Genomic DNA, 20,017 nt, shown 5'->3' on the forward strand with positions numbered 1-20,017 from the left:
TAAATACTTTTTTCTTTACATAGTTCAATGTGCTGACAACAAAATCACACAAAAATAATCAATGGAAATCCAATTTATCAACCCATGGAGGTCTGGATTTGGAGTCACACTCAAAATTAAAGTGGAAAACCACACTACAGGCTGATCCAACGTTGATGTAATGTCCTTAAAACAAGTCAAAATGAGGCTCAGTAGTGTGCGTGGCCTCCACGTGCCTGTATGACCTCCCTACAACGCCTGGGCATGCTCCTGATGAGGTGGCGGATGGTCTCCTGAGGAATCTCCTCCCAGACCTGGACTAAAGCATCCGCCAACTCCTGGACAGTCTGTGGTGCAACGTGGCGTTGGTGGATGGAGCGAGACATGATGTCCCAGATGTGCTCAATTGGATTCAGGTCTGGGGAACGGGCGGGCCAGTCCATAGCATCAATGCCTTCCTCTTTCAGGAACTGCTGACACACTCCAGCCACATGAGCTCTAGCATTGTCTTGCATTAGGAGGAATCCTGGGCCAACCTCACCAGCATATGGTCTCACAAGGGGTCTGAGGATCTCATCTCGGTACCTAATGGCAGTCAGGCTACCTCTGGCGAGCACATGGAGGGCTGTGCGGCCCCCCAAAGAAATGCCACCACCATGACTGACCCACCGCGAAACCGGTCATGCTGGAGGATGTTGCAGGCAGCAGAACGTTCTCCACGGCGTCTCCAGACTCTGTCACGTCTGTCACATGTGCTCAGTGTGAACCTGCTTTCATCTGTGAAGAGCACAGGGCGCCAGTGGCGAATTTGCCAATCTTGGTGTTCTCTGGCAAATGCCTAACGTCCTGCACGGTGTTGGGCTGTAAGCACAACCCCCACCTGTGGACGTCGGGCCCTCATACCACCCTCATGGAGTCTGTTTCTGACCGTTTGAGCAGACACATGCACATTTGTGGCCTCCTGGAAGTCATTTTGCTGGGCTCTGGCAGTGCTCCTCCTGCTCCTCCTTGCACAAAGGCGGAGGTAGCGGTCATGCTGCTGGGTTGTTGCCCTCCTACGGCCTCCTCCACGTCTCTTGATGTACTGGCCTGTCTCCTGGTAGCACCTCCATGCTCTGGACACTATGCTGACAGACACAGCAAACTTTCTTGCCACAGCTCGCATTGATGTGCCATCCTGGATGAGCTGCACTACCTGAGCCACTTGTGTGGGTTGTAGACTCCGTCTCATGCTACCACTAGAGTGAAAGCACCGCCAGCATTCAAAAGTGACCAAAACATCAGCCAGGAAGCATAGAAACTGAGAAGTGGTCTGTGGTTACCACCTGCAGAATCACTCCTTTATTGGGGGTGTCTTGCTAATTGCCTATAATTTCCACCTGTTGTCTATTCCATTTGCACAACAGCATGTGAAATTTATTGTCAATCAGTGTTGCTTCCTAAGTGGACAGTTTGATTTCACAGAAGTGTGATTGACTTGGAGTTACATTGTGTTGTTTAAGTGTTCCCTTTATTTTTTTGAGCAGTATATGTTCCAAACTATTTCAGTTGGCTTCATTGCTCTGAGGGGGGCATGTTTTAGCATCCAGGACCGCTACATTAGATTACATTGACAGCTAGAGGTTCTGAGAAGAAATGCACTGCTGCTTCAAGTCTATTGCTCCTCTTGGGGCGTGGAGCTTTGAACGCCCTAGCCGCTCTGATCTAACTCCATTCCAACAGCAGGCAGTAATCATGGTCAACAGATGTGAAAACGAATGGGATTTTGGCCCCAACAGGCAGCATCTCGTGGTGGGATGAGCGGCTGTGAGTATACTGTATATGTCATTACAATCTGAAATCAGGAATAAAGTAACCCATAATCAATACAGCACTGACTTTGTGCGGCACGTGACCTTCGGATTGACTGTCATGCTCATGACAGAGGTTTAGGCTACAAGATGAAAGGTTGGTGTAATTAATTTCCAGATTAGCCAACACAGCTTGAATGTTCATTGCTTGCTACTTGATGAGACCCAATCCTTCAGTAGACTCAGACTGGTGCTTTGCTTTGGTGTATGGCCCTGAATGTTTACCATTTGTATGTCCCAAAATTGTATTCTTATTCACTAATGGAGGAGAGGATAAGGTTTTTATTTTTTGCAAGGCAATATAGTTGACAATTAAGCTTTTCTCTGCAATTTCAGTTATGCTGGAATTGTGTTTTTGATCTGCAGTCATTTCTGATTTCTATCAGGACTGGTGGTATTCTGTTATGTCAATCCAGTCAGGCTTTTTAATTAACACATGATTTGGGGCATTTAGTTGAATTTATGGATCTTGCAGCACTGGACCTGTTGAAAAACCCTATTTTCTTGGCGAACTGTTGCCTTTCACTGGTTTAATTAACTATAGGCTAAGGTAATGAAATGCATTTCTGTCCAAACATTTCAGCAGGCCGTCCGCCTCAGTCAATCACGAGCCGTCACTCATATGAATGTCCCTAAGACTGATTGGACTGTACCAGAGTAAGTGCTCCTCTGCAAGGCCTGCCTTAAAATGTAAGCAAATTACAAGGCTAAGATTTGTCTGTATCCTTTATTCAAAACAAGTCACTAGAAATTAGCATTTCACCCCCAAAAAACTTTTTTTCTTTTCAAATAAATCTTACCTGCTGGGATACAAAACCAGACCACGGGCATGAAGCTTGACCACCAGTTTCAACATAGTTCTGAAACACCCTTTTGTGCTTTCCTGATGGCAGTGAAATTATATACAATCGAAGATGAGTATGTCCATGCATGCTTATTTCAATAATGTAATGGTGCTGAAATGATTGTAACATGGAAAAACCCTCTCTGCACAATTTTATTTTTTATGAATATAGCTATATAAATGTAGATTCCACCTAAATAGACATAACTGTGAGCTCAGTGATAATTCTAATGTAAAGTGTAACAGGAAATTAATAGGTACAGGATAGCAACAACAACTGCCCGAGTTCCACCAGGAACGCACAATCCCTCCATCAGTGCTCAGCCTCTCCGCAATAGGCTGAGAGGCTGGACTGAGGGCTTGCAGGCCTGTTGAAAGGCAGGTCCTCACCAGACATCACCGGCAACAACGTCGCCTATGGGCACAAACCCACCGGCGCTGGACCGGCAAAAACTGCTCTTCACTGATGAGTCGCGGTTTTGTCTCACCAGGGGTGATGGTCGGAATTGCGTTTATCGTCGAAGGAATGAGCGTTACATCGAGGCCTGTACTCTGGAGCAGGATCGTGGTGGAGGGTCCATCATGGTCTAGGGCGGTGTGTCACAGCATCATCGGACTGAGCTTGTCATTGCAGGCAATCTCAAAGCTGTGCGAAGAGAGGAATGTCAGTGTGATAAGAGAATTATCTATTAAAGGTAAATGAATCAATAGACCATGATGAATTATTAGTCATACAGAATGGTTAATGAATAATAAATGTAATGATCAATGTAGGGATAGATAAGTTTGATTAGTTCTAGAAAGTTCAGGAACCATGTGATAGGGAAAGGAATGTGTATATGCAATTACTAGGGACACCAGGAGACACATGTTCCTGGGAGTGGAAGCTTCAAAGCATTTCTTATCTTGAGGGAAAGAAACAGGCGAGATCAGGGGAGTGATAAAGAGTGTGAGAAGTTTGTGGGGGAGACAGGTCACCAACAGTGTGTGTAAATGCATGTGCGTAAGAAAGCAAGAACTATATAATGACTGTTTTGTTATCCGGAAGGGAGAACGTTCTCTAAATAAAAGTTACAGATACCTTTAACAGAAAGCTGAGTCCATGCCTAATTATTTTAACCCATTGTCTTACAAACCTTGGGCATTAGTCAAGGCGAATTGATTATTGATTATTATCATCAAAGATATAAATTCCTTTTACAATTGGTCCTTCGAGCCGGATCATGCAGCAGGAAGGCTTGACGTCTGGCTGTCTTGGCGTAGGGGTTCAGCTTCATCATTATTCTCAGGTTCTTCAGAGGGTTCTTCTTCAGGACTCTGCGCCTGATCTTCTTGTTTGGTGCACGAAGTGCTTTCTGGATCTCTTCACTCTTCAGAATCCTGCTCAGATCTGTGTTGGTCATCTTGTGCATGGGCAGATTGTAGTCCACCTTGAGAGTGGCAGACTTGCGCCAGGTTCCGTAGAGCTGGTCCAGCTTGCGGAAGGCGGACTCGGTCCAGATACAGAAACGACCAACGTGACCGCCGGGGGCGAGCCTCAGCAGATTCAGCTTGTTCACGTTCTGCAGGGTGATACCAGGGATGTTTCTGAAGGCCTTGGTGACACCTTGGTCTTGGCTGTAGATGATGCACGGTCCTTTGCGTTGGATACGCCTGCGATTCCTCATCTTACCTTTACCAGATCGCATGCGCTGTGACGCGTACACCTTCTTGATGTCGTTCCAGGCCTTGAGTTTCTTCAACAGCAGCACAGCCTCCTTTGTCTTCTTGTAACCTTCCACTTTATCGTCAACCACCAGGGGAACCTCTGGGATCTCCTCAATTCGGTGTCCTTTGGACATGACAAGAGCAGGCAGGGCGGAGGCGGCCAGGGCGGAGCAGATGGCGTAACGCTTCTGGGTGGTGTTGATCCTACGGTGCCAGCGGCGCCAGGTCTTGGTGGGGGCGAACATACGACCTCCACGACACATATTGCCGAAAGCTCCCTGGCCGGATCGGTGGGTACCACCTCCCCTCACACGGGGGATACGGGCCACAGCTCTGCCTGTACCCCAGGACTCAGCACTGGTCTGGTGACCTGCCAGTCCGCTGACGGCATAGGGCTGACGACTGTTCTTGCGCATGTTGGTGTGCACGAAGTTCACAATGTCGGGGCGGATGGGAGCCTTGAACACCGCAGGCATGACAACATTTTTGCCTGAGCTTTCTCCTTTCTCGGAGTAGATCGAGATTAAAGGCCGGGCACAAGCCATCTTATATCTTTTTTTGAAGTCTCGGCTCGCCTCGAACCACGCTCCTCACTCAATGGCGGCCACAGTAGAAAAAGAATAACAGACTGGGTAGAGATGGGAAGTGAAGATCAACACAGTCCTTCCACCAAGAGGTATCGCAGGAAATTAAATTGGAGAGCAAATAGTGTTCCTGCTGTACATCTGGACCACGGGGATACCTGTTGACAGAAGAACAGGAATTAGAGTTAGGAGGAATACCGGAGGACTTATGGTCAAAAGGTCCAGCAGATGTAGGATTAATTAAAGGGGCAGTTCCAATTCGGGTTGTACCTAAATCAGATTATAGGCCATATCAGAAACAATATCCCATGAAACCCGAGGCAATAAAAGGAATCACTCCCATTTTTGAACAATTAAGGAAAGGAGGGGTAATCATCCCAGGGGATGAAGCATTTTGTAACTCACCACTTTTTCCAGTTAGAAAAGCGGCACCAAGTACTGATTGGAGAATGGTTATGGATCTACAAGGGGTGAACCAGAGTATCATTCCACGGGCCCCATGTGTGCCAGACCCACATACACTGTTGAACCAATTGAAACCCGAGAGTGCATACTTCACGGTGATTGATTTGGCAAATGCTTTCTTTAGCATTCCAGTCCACCCCGATAGCCAAGGGTGGTTTGGGTTCACATTTTTAGGGAGCAAATGGACGTACTCAAGGACTCCCCAGGGATTTTCCGAAAGTCCTACGATCTACAACCAGGCAATTACTCGAAATCTAGGCCAATTTGAACCCCCAAAAGGAAGCCAAATTTTGACGTATGTAGATGACATTCTGGTGGCAAACTCCTCCCAAGAGGGATGTAAAAGTGACACTCTGGCTCTGTTAATGTTCTTAGCTGAGCAGGGCCATAAGGTCAGTAGGAAAAAGTTGCAGCTGTGGAGGGAGGAGGTCATCTACCTAGGGCACACCATAACACAGCAAGGTAGAACACTAAACCTGACTAGAAAGAAGGCCATTTTAGAAGCACCAAAACCACTCAATAAGAAACAGATGATGAGTTTTCTTGGTATGATCAACTATTGCCGTGCGTGGATTCCCCACTTTGCATTACAGACTGGAAAGCTCAGTGAACTAATATATGGTAAAGCTATGGCAGCTGGAGAAAAGATACTGTGGAATAGGGAGGCAGAAGAGCAGTTTACTAGCATCAAGAAACTGTTAACAGATAGTACAGTTTTAGCGTTTCCTAGATATGATAGACCCTTTACACAAACGGTGGATTGCAGGGAGGGGTTCATGACGTCTGTATTAACACAGAAACATGGGGGGAAAAACAAGCCAATTGCTTACTACTCCTCCAGACTAGATGAAGTAGCTCAGGCTATGCCACAATGTTTACAATCAGTGGTAGCAGCTGCACAGGCGGTGGAGGACTCTGCTTCAGTGGTACTTTATCATGATCTAACTCTGAAGGTACCACACGCAGTATCCATCCTACTATTGGAACACAAGATGGCTTACATGTCACCAGCAAGACATTTGTCATGTATGATAATTCTGTTAAACATGCCTAATTTAACAATTGAACGTTGTACTACATTGAACCCCTCCACATTACTTCCAATTGGGACAGATGGCAGTCCTCATAATTGTGTAACAGAGACTGAGAAGGTGGTTTTACCAAGACCTGACTTAACAGACCTAGCCTTACAGGATGGTGAACTGACTATGTTTGTAGATGGCTCATCAAGGAAGAACCCTGATGGCACAAATGCAACAGGTTATGCGGTAGTGACAGAGGTTGAGGTTTTGGAAGCAGAGCCCCTGCCTAGGAACTATTCGGCGCAGCAGGCAGAGATTGTGGCACTCACCCGGGCATGTCAGTTAGGGAAAGGTAAACGAGTGACCATTTATACGGATAGTGCGTATGCTTTTAATACAGTACACGTCTTTGCAGCTCAATGGAAAAATAGGGGAATGGTAACTACGTCGGGAAAACTCATTACGCATGCCCGGTTGATCTTGAATCTCTTAGATGCTGTGCTTCTACCAGAAGAACTTGCCATTTGTAAATGTGACGCGCATACAGCAGGACAAGATAGTATTAGCAATGGAAACAGGAGGGCGGACCAGGAAGCCAAGAAAGCAGGCCTTAAGCCACAGTCACCGATACAACAGTTTTTGAAAGAGCCAATAACGATAGACAGAACCCTATTGAAGGATTGCCAGTCCAGAGCGCCAGTAAAAGAGATTTCGAAATGGGAAAAGTTGGGAGCCGTGTATAGGGATGAAATTTGGTATCAGGGGGACTTGCCTATATTACCTAAGTCATTGTTTCGATACGCTGCAATATTGATACATGGGCAAAGCCACGTATCAACAGGAGGGATGGTGGAAACAATAAGAAAACACTTTGTAACGTACGGGATCACAAACTACCTTAAAAATTTTTGTTCCAGATGTGTTATTTGTGCGCAGAATAATCATCAAGGTAGACAGAGGATGCCACAGGGAGAATACCCCCGGGCGAAATATCCTTTTCAACAACTAGAAATGGATTTTATTGAACTCACTAAAAGTGAAGGAAAGAAGTGATGTCTAACTATCATAGATAAATACACTAAGTGGGTAGAGGCTTTCCCCACCTCCTCGGCAGATGCATTGACAGTGGCAAGGGCACTATGCCAAGATATCATTCCCAGATTTGGCCTAGCAGAAACCATTTATTCGGACAATGGGTCTCATTTTTCCAATCAAGTCATAGATAACATAGGGCAGAAGTTAGGGATAAAAATGAAGAAACACTGTTCCTATAGGCCGCAATCCGCAGGTCTGATCGAGCGCATGAACGGCACCATTAAATCTAGGTTAAGGAAGGCTCACATGAGCACAGGGAAAAACTGGGTACAATGTTTACCCATAGTGTTAATGACCATAAGGATAACCCCGGATAAAGATGGATTATCTCCATTCGAGAAAGTGTTCGGGAGGCCCTATAGAATGCCTGAACTAGGAGAGCCTGATCAAGGTCATGTAGAATCAGAAAATACAATTATAGAACACATGAGGAAATTATTTACTAACCACACCCGTATGTCAAAGATTTTATGTCCAGCAGGAGAGCTGCAGAGGAAGGTGACACATAAGATCCAACCAGGGGATTGGGTCTGGGTCCAATCCCTCAAGAAAAAGGACTGGAAGCAGCCCCGGTGGGACGGACCATACCAGGTGCTACTGGTGACAGCCTTTGCAGTACGAATAGCAGAAAGAACGACCTGGGTCCATATTACACACTGCAAGAGGGTAAGACACACTGACACTGACGAACAAACACAGAGTTAGGAGAAGAACCGATAACCAATAGGGCTCGGGGGTCACCTCTCTAACGAAGATTCCCTAACCCGCCCGATCCTCACTGTGTGCGTTCAATAGAAGTGGAAGTATGGGTTGGCCTCTGGCTAGTGATATGTTCTCGGGAAAAGGGTGGGCCTTTACAGGGGTACTGGCCGGTCTGAGCTGTCTAATTGTGGGAGCCATAGTCCTAATACACCATGAGCCACTCGAGAAGGCAGGAGAAGGTAACTTAACCTATAATGGAGAGAAAGGGGGTTTACAGACACCAAGACAGCTGAGATCACTCAGTCTGGGGAAGAAAGAGGTCAGAGTAGAGTTCGGGAAGGATGTGTCCGTTGAATTCTATGTAGACCAGATAGGGTCCCTTACGAACTGGCAGGCTAGGACTTTGACCTTTTGGGGGAGATATCTGTGTAGATCCCCATATAACTCCTGGGATGAGGTTATAGCTCACACTGAGAGAGAAGGATATGTAAATACCCATTCCCAATATACGAATAGATGGAGTGTAGTAAAGGTCAGAGTTTTTGACTGCAATCCAGAGCAAGGGAGGTATTGTATAAAGGTACGAATAACCATAAAGGATGCTAGAAAAGAGGATATTGGGTTATGGTATGTGGGCTTTGACCAGACTAATGTTGACACTAAGGTGCCATTCCGGGTAGTAGAGGCTAGAGGGGGTGATGGATCTACAGATAGCCAGGATACCAGCTATTCCAATGAGAAAATGAACATTACCAGTGGAATATTCAAAAATCAAGGACCAGTGCAGATAATTCAGACTAAGGATCTCAAAGAAGTCATGGAGGTAGAAACAGGGTTTGAGGATACCAATTTGTGGATGGAATGGATACAATATACAGCAAGGTCCATGGCTAAGGAGGAGTGCTATGCATGTGGAACAGCTAAACCCCGGTTAACAACAGTTCCGTTTCCACTCGATGGAACTAACTCACCTAAGGGAGTAGCGTGTATGGTAAAGCTTTTCATGAGAGTAGGAAAGCCGGACAATGACAGCTGTAATGCTCTACATTATTTGTATCCCCATGTGGCTATTAGGTCTAGCCTTCCTCCATTTGTTGTGGCAGGAGGAGAATATTATTGTTTAGCCAGGTACAACCCTCATGGGATAAGAGTGGGGGAGGTGGCTAGGTGTAACAGGACTGAGAATGTCACAACGGATGGGACTTTGAAGGATTTGAGAGGATGGTTGAGCTCTGAGGACTTCAGTAAAATGAAAAAACCAAGGGCTGATGTCTGGTGGTTGTGTGGGGGGGTGGAATTATGGCCAACTCTACCTACAAATTGGTCGGGCACATGTGCTCTGGTACAGTTAGGGATGCCATTCACCCTTATCCAACATCAAGATCTCACGACAGGGCAAAGGATGAAAAGGAGCTCTCCGTCAGGGTCTTTTGACGACAGAGTATACATCGACAGTATTGGGGTTCCAAGGGGAGTGCCAGACGAATTCAAAGCTAGAAATCAGATATGGGCAGGATTGGAGTCTAGCATTTTCTGGTGGTCAACTCTCAATAAGAATGTAGATTGGATCAATTATATATATTATAATCAGCAGCGGTTCATCAATTATACTAGAGATGCTATTAAAGGATTAGCGGAACAGACTGACGCTACTAGTCTAATGGCATGGCAGAATAGAATCGCATTGGATATGTTACTGGCTGAGAAGGGTGGCGTATGTGTGATATTTGGATCAGCATGCTGTACTTACATCCCCAATAACACAGCTCCAGACGGATCAGTAATTAAGGCCCTGGCAGGTTTAACCACTCTAGCCCATGAGTTGGCAGAAAACTCAGGGGTAGACGCTTCCATCACGGGATGGTTTGACAACATGTTTGGAAAATGGAGAAGTGTTGTCAGTACTGTATTGTGGGCTGCTTTCACCTGTATGAGTGTGCTTGTGTTGTGTGGATGTTGTCTCGTCCCATGTGTGAGAGGTTTAATCACCAGGACTCTAGAGAGATCGATGACGCAGCAGATGGTGAGATATGGACCGATTCCGAGCTCTGATCAGTGGGATGGCGATTGCGGGCCTCCAGGCCAGGGAGATGATTCCGTCTCTTTCGAAAACGAGGAGCCAATGTTTGATGAAACAATTTTCAACATTTAGATACACTGTTCCTTAAATGAAAATTATGATGAAAATCCTAAACAGAAGTGTCATAATTGGAAATAGGCCTAGGACAGTAATGGATGTATATGAGGAATATTCATGTATTGGACTTGTTTAAATCATTGTAGTGTGATGTATTGTATTTCATATAGCGTGTGATGTATTGTATTTCCATATAGTGTATTGTATTTCCATATAGCGTGTGATGTATTGTATTTCCATATAGCATGTGATGTGATGTATTTCCATATAGTGATGTGATGTATTTCCATATAGTGTGTGATGTATTTCCATGTAGCGAGTGATTATTGCATTTACATATATCGTGTGATTAGTATGGTTCTCATATAGCATCTGATCAAATCATGGTGAATTATTGAATCATTTAAGGGTGGAATTGATAAGAGAATTATCTATTAAAGGTAAATGAATCAATAGACCATGATGAATTATTAGTCATACAGAATGGTTAATGAATAATAAATGTAATGATCAATGTAGGGATAGATAAGTTTGATTAGTTCTAGAAAGTTCAGGAACCATGTGATAGGGGAAGGAATGTGTATATGCAATTACGAGGGACACCAGGAGACAGATGGTCCTGGGAGTGGAAGCTTCAAAGCATTTCTTATCTTGAGGGAAAGAAACAGGCGAGATCAGGGGAGTGATAAAGAGTGTGAGAAGTTTGTGGGGGAGACAGGTCACCAACAGTGTGTGTAAATGCATGTGCGTAAGAAAGCAAGAACTATATAATGACTGTTTTGTTATCCGGACGGGAGAACGTTCTCTGAATAAAAGCTACAGATACCTTTTGCAGAAAGCTGAGTCCTTGCCTAATTATTTTAACCCATTGTCTTACAAACCTTGGGCATTAGTCAAGGCGAATTGATTATTGATTATTATCATCAAAGATATAAATTCCTTTTACACAGTGTTCTGCCCTGGCCAGCGAAGAGCCCAGATCTCAACCCCATTGAGCATGTCTGGGACCTGTTGGATCAGAGGGTGAGGGCTAGGGCCATTCCCCCCAGAAATGTCCAGGAACTTGCAGGTGCCTTGGTGGAAGAGTGGGGTAATATCTCACAGCAAGAACTGGCAGATCTGGTGCAGTCCATGAGATGCACTGCAGTACTTAATGCAGCTGGCAGCCACACCAGATACTGACTTTTGATTTTGATCCCCCCCCTTTGTTCAGGGACACATTACATTTCTGTTAGTCACATGTCTGTGGAACTTGTTCAGTTTATGTCTGTTGTTGAATCTTGTTACGTTCATATAAATATATATTTGCTGAAAATAAATGCAGTTGACAGTGAGGACGTTTATTTTTTTGCTGAGTTTAGAAAATGACTCAAGTTTAAATCACCCAGTAAAATACTTGAGTAAAGTATAAATAATTTCACATTACTTAAATTAGAAATCCAGACGGCACCATTTTATTTTTCAAAGACAGCCAGGGGCACACTCCAACATCAAAAGAAGCATTTATGTTTAGTGAGTTCTAAACAGCGGGGACAATCAAGCATTCCCAGAAGTTTGGTTTGTGCGTAAAAACCGCAAATTCAGACGAAGGGTGTGATGTGTCTGCACTCAAAAATAAAATCAAGGTTTTTAATGCATTAGGGATGGTATACACAGAGGGTTCAGCTTTCTCCATTGTGTAGGTACACGTCGTTTTAAATCAGCATTTGGTGGGAACACAGATGAGCAGCACGTGCTTCTAATCAGTCCACCAGATCAGAGGCAGTAGGGACTAACAGGTGTTCTCTTGATAAATGCGTGAATTATACATTTTCTGTCCTGCTAAGCGTTCAAAATGTAACAAGTAGGCTACTTTTGTGTGTCAGGGAGAGTGTATGGGGTAAGAAATATATACTTTTCTTTAGGAATGTAGTGAAGCAAAAGTTGTCAAATAAATAGTAAAGTGAAGATACTCCCCAAAATACTGTAGTACTTTACACCACAGATGCAGGCTATTGAGCCACTGACTTGCGATTCTTTCTGCGTTGGACAGCCATAATGATCTGTACCAGGATCCTGTATTTGTTGTTCTTCATGTTGTCCTTGGCCTTCTTCAGGAGGTGTTCGATCTCAGGCTCACCGTAGTGCAGATGGATCGTTTTGTACTTCTCCCTCTCCTCCTTAATCTCCTCCTTGTCTAGGAAGAGAACAGAGAACCTTACAACACAACTTTGAACACAGAGGGTTATATTTACAGCTGAGGTGTTAAGGCGACGCTAGTGTCAAATACACATACGTTTGCAATTTCATCATGTAAAAACTGGCATTTTTACAGTAGGCCTAGCCCCACTGGCATTTTCTCGGCAATTGACCTGTCTTATATCAGCTCGCTTGCGCTCAGATGGGAGGAGTGGAAATATTTGAGGTGTGTCCTTAAAAACATGATCCAAAGCGCTAATTTCAGCAACCGCTGATTGGGATATTTAAGACCAACCAAAAGCTGTTGTTTGGGGTGACACACTTCCCATATGCGCATGGAACAAGAGCAATCGCGAAGTAGTCAATAATGTCGATAAAGGGTTTGACTCCTGAGACAGCTTGGAAATAAATCTTAAAATCACCAAAACGTTATTAAAATATTAAGTTTCATAGGAATAAAACAGTAAACTGACATTACCTTTGTATCTATGAATTGTAGGCAGGCCCACATTTATTTTAGCCATGAGGTCCTGGTTTGGACGTGCGCAAAAACCTACGTGTCCATTCCCATCATGAAACGAGAGATGAGAACCTCGGCGAACACTGGTAAACCTCATATTTAGAAGTTATCTGTAATCTGTAACACCTGCATGTTTTCCGTTTTCATAGTGTCTTTTTTTTATCCTGCCGATTACATTTTACATGTATTTAAAAAAAGATTGGTTGTAATACAATTAAACGAAAAACAATCTTATTAGAATTATTCACCTTCCTGGTTTTATGGTTACAACGTCTGCATGCAATACATCTTCTGGAGATGTGTGAATGCGATCTGATCTGTAAAATGGTTCCGATTATGTTCATAAAACATACAGTAGGCCTATTTGGGAGCAGTGTATAATGGTGAGTGGACATTCTCCCTTTATAGTGGATATTTGTCCTGCTACTGTGAAAAGTTTGGATGTGCTGCGTTGTTTTAATATTATATGCCCACTGGGAGAAATTATGGTACCTGTAAGTGTGACAGCCTATTTAAAATGAGTTTTGTTTAGAATTATTCGTTCTCTTTTTAGGCCTTATCAATAATTAATTACATTTTGCTTATTGACAATGTTTGGCATGTCCATGCTCAGCCATAATGCAATTTACAGTAGGCCTAGCCCCTATATCAGTGTGAATCCTATTGAAGCCAACTGATCTGTTCAAAGTAAATGTAATTACTTTGAACAATGTGGACAGCAAATGGGTTCAAGTTAATTTATTTAGCAAAGATAGGTTATATTTTGTTTATGTAAGCCATTTAATATACTATAACGGACTAATATTGGAATTGACTTCAGGGCAATACATAAAATACCTTAAATACACAAATGGAAGAAACCACATTTTGCCGTGGAGCACGTTCTGATTGGCCAGTGAGAGGCCAAGCCTCGTCATACCCACAACTTATTTTTTCATCAAAACCCAGTCCTTTTGCGCCAGCAGTGCACTGGTACTTTTTTGTTGTGAAAATAGCTAAAATATTTCTTAAACAACCCCAAACCTAAAACGCAGGGGTACTCAAGTACTATTTGAGAAGGTCCGGTCATACAATTTCCTAGCAGTGGCTTGTAGTCATGGATGCCAAGGGAAGCTAGGCTTCCCCAAATATTTGACCAATATAAATTATTTCATAATTGAAAATGTTTTATGTCATCTCTCTCTGTGTTTTTATAATGTTTAAGTCAATTTGCAAGTGGCTGAGTCTCACTGGAGAAATCATCCGAGCAGGGGAAACACTGCCCCACTGTCTCAGTATGTGTTGCCCACGTAGTAGCCTATATGTAGCTCACATTAACTAGCTAGCAAACTTAGCTGGTTCATTGTTGCCCATGTGATGAAGTTAGGCTACTTAGTTAAAATACTTGCTAGCCTATGACAACAAAAAATAAGTGTACTGTATGTCAGAGCCATAGACCGTTTTGCCAAAATGAAAGAGAGGAGGATGGAATTGGCGTTGAACTAGTCTACAAGTAGGGGGACACCTGTCGACAACTTCCGGTGAAATTGGAGGGCGCGCAATTCAAATAAATAATCATTAAAATGATGGATATTAAACATTTAGGTACAGTGTCTTATATCGGTTAAAAGCTTGTTCATCTAACGGCATTGCCCGATATACAATAGGCTTTACAGCGAAAGCATGCCATGCGATTGTTTGAGAACGGCGCCCCACATCAAAATATTTTTCAACCAGCACAGGCTTCATAAAATCATAAATAGTGATTAAATATTAACTTATTTTGAAAATCTTCCTCTGATTTGCAATCCAAAGTGTCCCAGCTACAACATGCATGGTCGTTTTGTTAGATAAATTCCTTTTTTATATCAAAAAGTCAGTTCAGTTGGCGCCATCGATTTGAGTAATCCACTCGTTCAACCTGCAGACAAAGGAATCCAAAAAGCTACCGCTAAAGTTTGTTAAAACAAGTCAAAATGTTTCTATTTAATCCTCAGGTACCCTAAAATGTAATTAAACTATAATATTTCATACGGAAGGAAGTATGTTCAATAGGAAAGCAAAATTAGCAGGTGCGAGTCCTCTTCGTCGCACAGACTGATTTCCTACTCTGACTCCCAGTGCTAAAACTCAAAATTCTTCCTTGTTTGGGAAGAAACAAGCCTGAAACCTTGAACAAAGACTGTTGACATCTAGTGGAAGCCATAGAAATTGCAATCTGGGAGCTGGATTTGGATATGACCCTATACGTTCCATTGGAAGAGCATGGGCTCTCAAAAAAAAAAAATTCCGGTTGGTTCCGGTTTTCTTCTACCATATCAATTGTGTTATAGTCTCATACGATATTTTAGCATTTCTACAAACTTCAAAGTGTTTTCTATCCAATGGTACCAATTATATGCATATCCTGGCTTCTGGGCACGTCAGTCAGACAGTAAGTGGAGAAAAATAGACCCTGCTCCTGTTGTCTTTGTGATGACTGACTTGCTGTAACTATGGTTCTAAATAAGTAGTTTAGTAAATTGTCGAAAACATTAACTTGTTTGACCTTGCTGTAGGTGATAACTGGATGGATATCGTCAATTATCTGCACAGTAACAAACCCCCACCTCACAACCCAATCGACCCAAAACTGTTTACACACCTGTTGTTGGCGGAGAGAACATTTTGAAGTTTTAAAGCTAATTTCTACACATTTGTCCATGTCTTATGTGTGTTTATGATACCTGGGATCAAAGCCTGACTGAGTAAAACAAGTTTTGTAAGTATCTGTATTCTAATTCTCTTGGCTCTATTTTTAACAAACCTAACGCCATGGTAAATCTAAGCGTTAGTGGTAGCACTATAGCAGCCATACTCAAATGTGGTCCGGATCCAGACCCATAACAGGGTCTATACGCACCGCGGGTCCGAGTGTTGACAACCTCCCACTCTGTCTGCCGAATTCTTTTTCTTTGCTCTTGTTTTCCTTAATAGGATGTCGGTGGGTGGAGCCGGGAGGGTTGTCAGGGAAATGGGACACACCTGGGCTTGGGTGTGTCCCGAGAATAAATTCACCTTTCCCCTGTTCATTGAGGAGACTCACTCCATGCAGACACACTGTTATTTTTGGTTGTGGCACCTTTCAACGGCCCTCATTATCACCATCTATGTACGCAACTACTCCCTTTCATAAGACCACACACACACCCCATAGTTAATTGTATATAGTTTACCTCAGTTAATAAATATATTTTGTTATTCTATGATCCCTGCGTTGTCTCCCTTTTTGTTACGGGCTACGAGCCGGTTCGTGACAAGTGGGGGCTCATCCAGGATTATAAGGTTGGTTCCTAGACATTTTTGCGTATAGTATTTTGTTGCATTATAAGGGATTAATGCTAATTGGGATGCGTTTTGGTTGGTATTCATTGCATTGTCTTATAAGTGTTCGGTATAGTGCCTTAGACGGATCAGTGATTTTGGTTGTCCGGTGATGTCATCAAATGGTGCGTTGCATGGAAAAGTATGCCAATAGGCCTAATTCTAGTGTAGTTAAGCTAACTGGTATGTGTATTTTGTTTGGGAGAAAATGTGGAGTTAGTGTTTGATAAACTCTGTAGGTGCTTTGTTTGCATCTTTTGGTACAGCTGTTTTGAGTTGCGCTGTTTGGTAGGACCACGGTTGGTTGCCTTTGTTAAACTTGCCGCTGCGGTGGATAATTGGTTGTGTGCTGCATTGGAGAGAGTAACATTGGTTAGTTTCCAGGCCCCTGCCCAGGCTGGGGATTCTTGCCCCTCTCGCTGTTGGGACATTGGTTTGAGGAGCAGAGTTCAATCTGCTGTGTACCTCCAATGAGAGATTTGGGTAGAGTAGTGCCACCTGCTACCTGGAGCTATAGCCTTTCTTTTTCCCTGTTAGGCTTAGTGACATGTTCCACTTTGAAATACGTTGGGCATGTTTTTTTTTGTGTGGTGTCTGTGGACGGAGCAGTTGTCCCGGGGGCACATCCGTGCAGTTTTTTCCCCCATGCCAGCGGGCTACAGTGCGTAATTACACACCGCAAATCCGCATGAAGACTAGGGTTGAGTTATTGTAGGATTTGGGGAAGCTCGTTATGTATCTCATCTCTATCCTGTGGTACCCAGTGTGATTTGCGTTTCTCTTGTTGTGGTCTGGTGTGCTCAGCAGAGGGGAAGAGCAAGATTATTTTTAGTAGTTACTTGTGACTATGGCGTCTAATGTAGATGAGTTCATTCGCGTTCCATCAGAGGAACTGTTAGAATTATGTACTAAAGAACAGCTGTTGAAGATCACTAATCACTACCAGGTTGAAATAAGTGATAAACGTCAAATTCTGTTAGGTTGATATTGAAGGCCAATCTGATGCAAAGTGGTATACTCAACATTACCACTGTGGCAGCCTCTGACAAGGATTCGCCACCACCCCAGCAGTCTCCCTGTTTTGTTACAATGGCCTCTCCGTCTGTTAGCCCTAGTAGTCTTCCTTTTGAACAGCAGAAAGAACTGCTTCTGTTACAGCTAGAGCAAGAACAAGCTAAACTGGAGCATGATCGTGTTAAGTATGAAAAGGAATTGGAATTTAAACAGGATTTGGCGTGTGCTAAAATCAAGCTGCAACAAGAGCGGCTAGAATTAGTTAGGGAAGGAAAGATTCCGGGGGAGAGTTTGCTTTGTGAAAGTGACCCTGATTTACCTAGCGGTTGTTCCTCGCTCGGTCGTGCCACGGACACATTTGATACTGTTGAAAACGTACGGCTGTTGCCAAAATGTAAAATTTAATGAGAAGGACCCAGAGACGTTTTTTTTCGTTGTTTGAGGGTGTTGCTGACGCTAGGAGCTGGCCTGATTCTGATCACAGTTTAATGTTGCAGTGTGTGTTGACTGGTAAAGCGCAGGAAGCATATTCAGCTCTTGGTGTAGTCGACAGTGTCAGGTTAAAATGGCTGTGTTACAGATTTACGAATTGATTCCTGAGGCTTACCGCCAACGATTTAGAACTTTAAAAAAGGTTGATAAACAGACTCATGTTGAGTTTGCACGAGAGGTATCTTCACCGTTTAATTGCTGGTGTTTCCAGGGGCTGTGTGATCTGATTTATGCTAGAGCAATTTAAGGACACAATCCCTGATTGTCTAGCCGCATACATTAACAAATGAAAGTGAAGATTCTCTGAAGCTGCGGTTTTGGCAGGTGAGTATGTTTTGACTCAGTGGCTTTGCAGAGCCCCGTATTTGGAGTGAGTGGGGGCGTTCGAAGAGATTGGTTCTCGCCCACTGAGACACTTTGGTTTACGGGCAGAGTTTCATTCATCTAGGGTTGACCCTGGCTCCCGTGGTAAAGCTGACTTTAGTCAAGAGTGTCACTACTGTCAGGGTTCAGGTCATTGGAAAAACGAATGTCCTGTTCTCAGGGCTAAGGGTAAATGCAGTACTTGCGCTAACGTTAACTTCTTGCCGTTCCCCTAGGATAGGGGGCGCCACAGCGCATTTTGGAAAAAAATCGTTCCCATTTTCAACGGCCTACTAATCAAAGTCAGAAGCTAAGACATGCATATACTTATTTTATATGGATAGAAAACACCCTAAATTTTCTAAAACTGTTTGAATGGTGTCTGTGAGTATAGCAGAACTCGTATGGCAGTCAAAACCCCGAGACCGATTGAACCAGGAAGTGGAAATCTGAATTGTGGACTCGACTTCACAGCCTTCCCTATAAATCACAACGTAAAAAAATGAAAATTGAGCACTTTCCAGTGCTTCCACTAGATGTCCCCAGTCTTTACAAAGTGTTTTGAGGGTTCTACGGTAGAAACTCAGTGAAAGAGACGATGTGGCAATTGGTCACAGTCGGAGGGCCATGAGCATTGTGACGTTGGCGGCCGTGTCTGCCCCCACCTTTGGAAGTTTTTTGAAACACAATGAAATCGTCCCACTTGAATCTGATTGGCTTTCTTGTTGAAACAGGCCCTGACGATTTCTTGATACAACGTTTGACATGTTTGAACGACCCTCACTTACCGTAAACAGTCATTTTGCGTTAGACAGCTGCCGCCCACGGATCAACATTTGATTACAGCCTTAGGACGCGCTAGCAAGAGGAAGCTAATGGAACATAAAGCATGGACTTTTTCGACCGAAAATACATTTGTCATGGACCTGGGACATCGGGATGTGATTTCTGATGAAGACAACTAAAGGTGAGGGATTATTGGCGATATTATACAATATAAGATGTTTCTGCTATTGTTCACAGGTGGCGCCGAGCTACGTTTTCGAGCTCAATTTCTGGGTATCGCATCCCATTTGATCTCAAAGTGTGATTACCCTGTAAAGTTAATTTAAAATCTGTTTTGACTGGTGTTTTCAAGAGATATTCATCTATAAATCTTAGATTGACAATATATATTAAAAAAATCGTTTTCGAATAGTAATTTATAAAATTGTAGCAGTGTTTCCCGGGACGCATTATATGGGAAAATAGTTAGTCAACCTCAGGTGCCGATGTAAAATGCTGTTTTTATATAGAAATATGACCTTTATTGAACAAAAGATTGCATGCTGTGTGTAACATGATGTCCTAGGTGTGTCATCTGATGAAGTTTGTAAAAGGTTAGTGCTGCATTTAGCTGTTTTTTGGCTATATGTGATGCGTGTGCTTGGTTGGAAAATTCATATGATGCGATTTTTACAAAGTACTCCTCTAACATAATCTAATATTGTGCTTTTCCTGTAAAACCTTTTTGAAATCGGACAACGAGGGTCGATTCAAGAGAGGTGTATCTATAAAACGATATGAGACAGCCCTATATTTGAAAAAAAAAAAATATTGAATTTCGTTATGCTAATGTCGCTAGGAGTTTTCGCTGGAAAATGATCCCGCTAACGGGATGAGACATTCAAGAGGTTTTAACCTTAGTCTAAGGTGTTAGCAGCGCCTGTCCATCAGTTCGCTC

The 20,017-nt window shown here is 43.4% G+C and overlaps 2 protein-coding genes across 2 annotated transcripts in view; both read right to left on the reverse strand.

The window, feature by feature from the left end:
* Positions 1-3,851: 3,851 nt before the first annotated feature.
* On the reverse strand, positions 3,852-5,010 carry LOC115194965 (60S ribosomal protein L4-A). Its single transcript, XM_029754869.1, has one exon. It carries the CDS (start codon positions 4,923-4,925, stop codon positions 3,852-3,854), a length of 1,074 nt encoding a protein of 357 aa, XP_029610729.1. The 5' UTR covers positions 4,926-5,010.
* A 6,806-nt stretch (positions 5,011-11,816) lies between these two features.
* LOC115194414 (cytosolic phospholipase A2 gamma-like) overlaps positions 11,817-20,017 on the reverse strand; it is a 34,478-nt gene continuing 26,277 nt past the window's right edge. Inside the window, exon 16 of the mRNA XM_029754096.1 lies at positions 11,817-12,561. Coding sequence (XP_029609956.1) covers positions 12,377-12,561 — 185 coding nt within the window. The 3' untranslated portion in view covers positions 11,817-12,376. The remainder of the gene's footprint in view (positions 12,562-20,017) is intronic.

The sequence above is a fragment of the Salmo trutta genome, chromosome 5 (assembly GCF_901001165.1).
Source record: "Salmo trutta chromosome 5, fSalTru1.1, whole genome shotgun sequence".
In the NCBI taxonomy this organism is placed as follows: Eukaryota; Metazoa; Chordata; class Actinopteri; order Salmoniformes; family Salmonidae; genus Salmo; species Salmo trutta.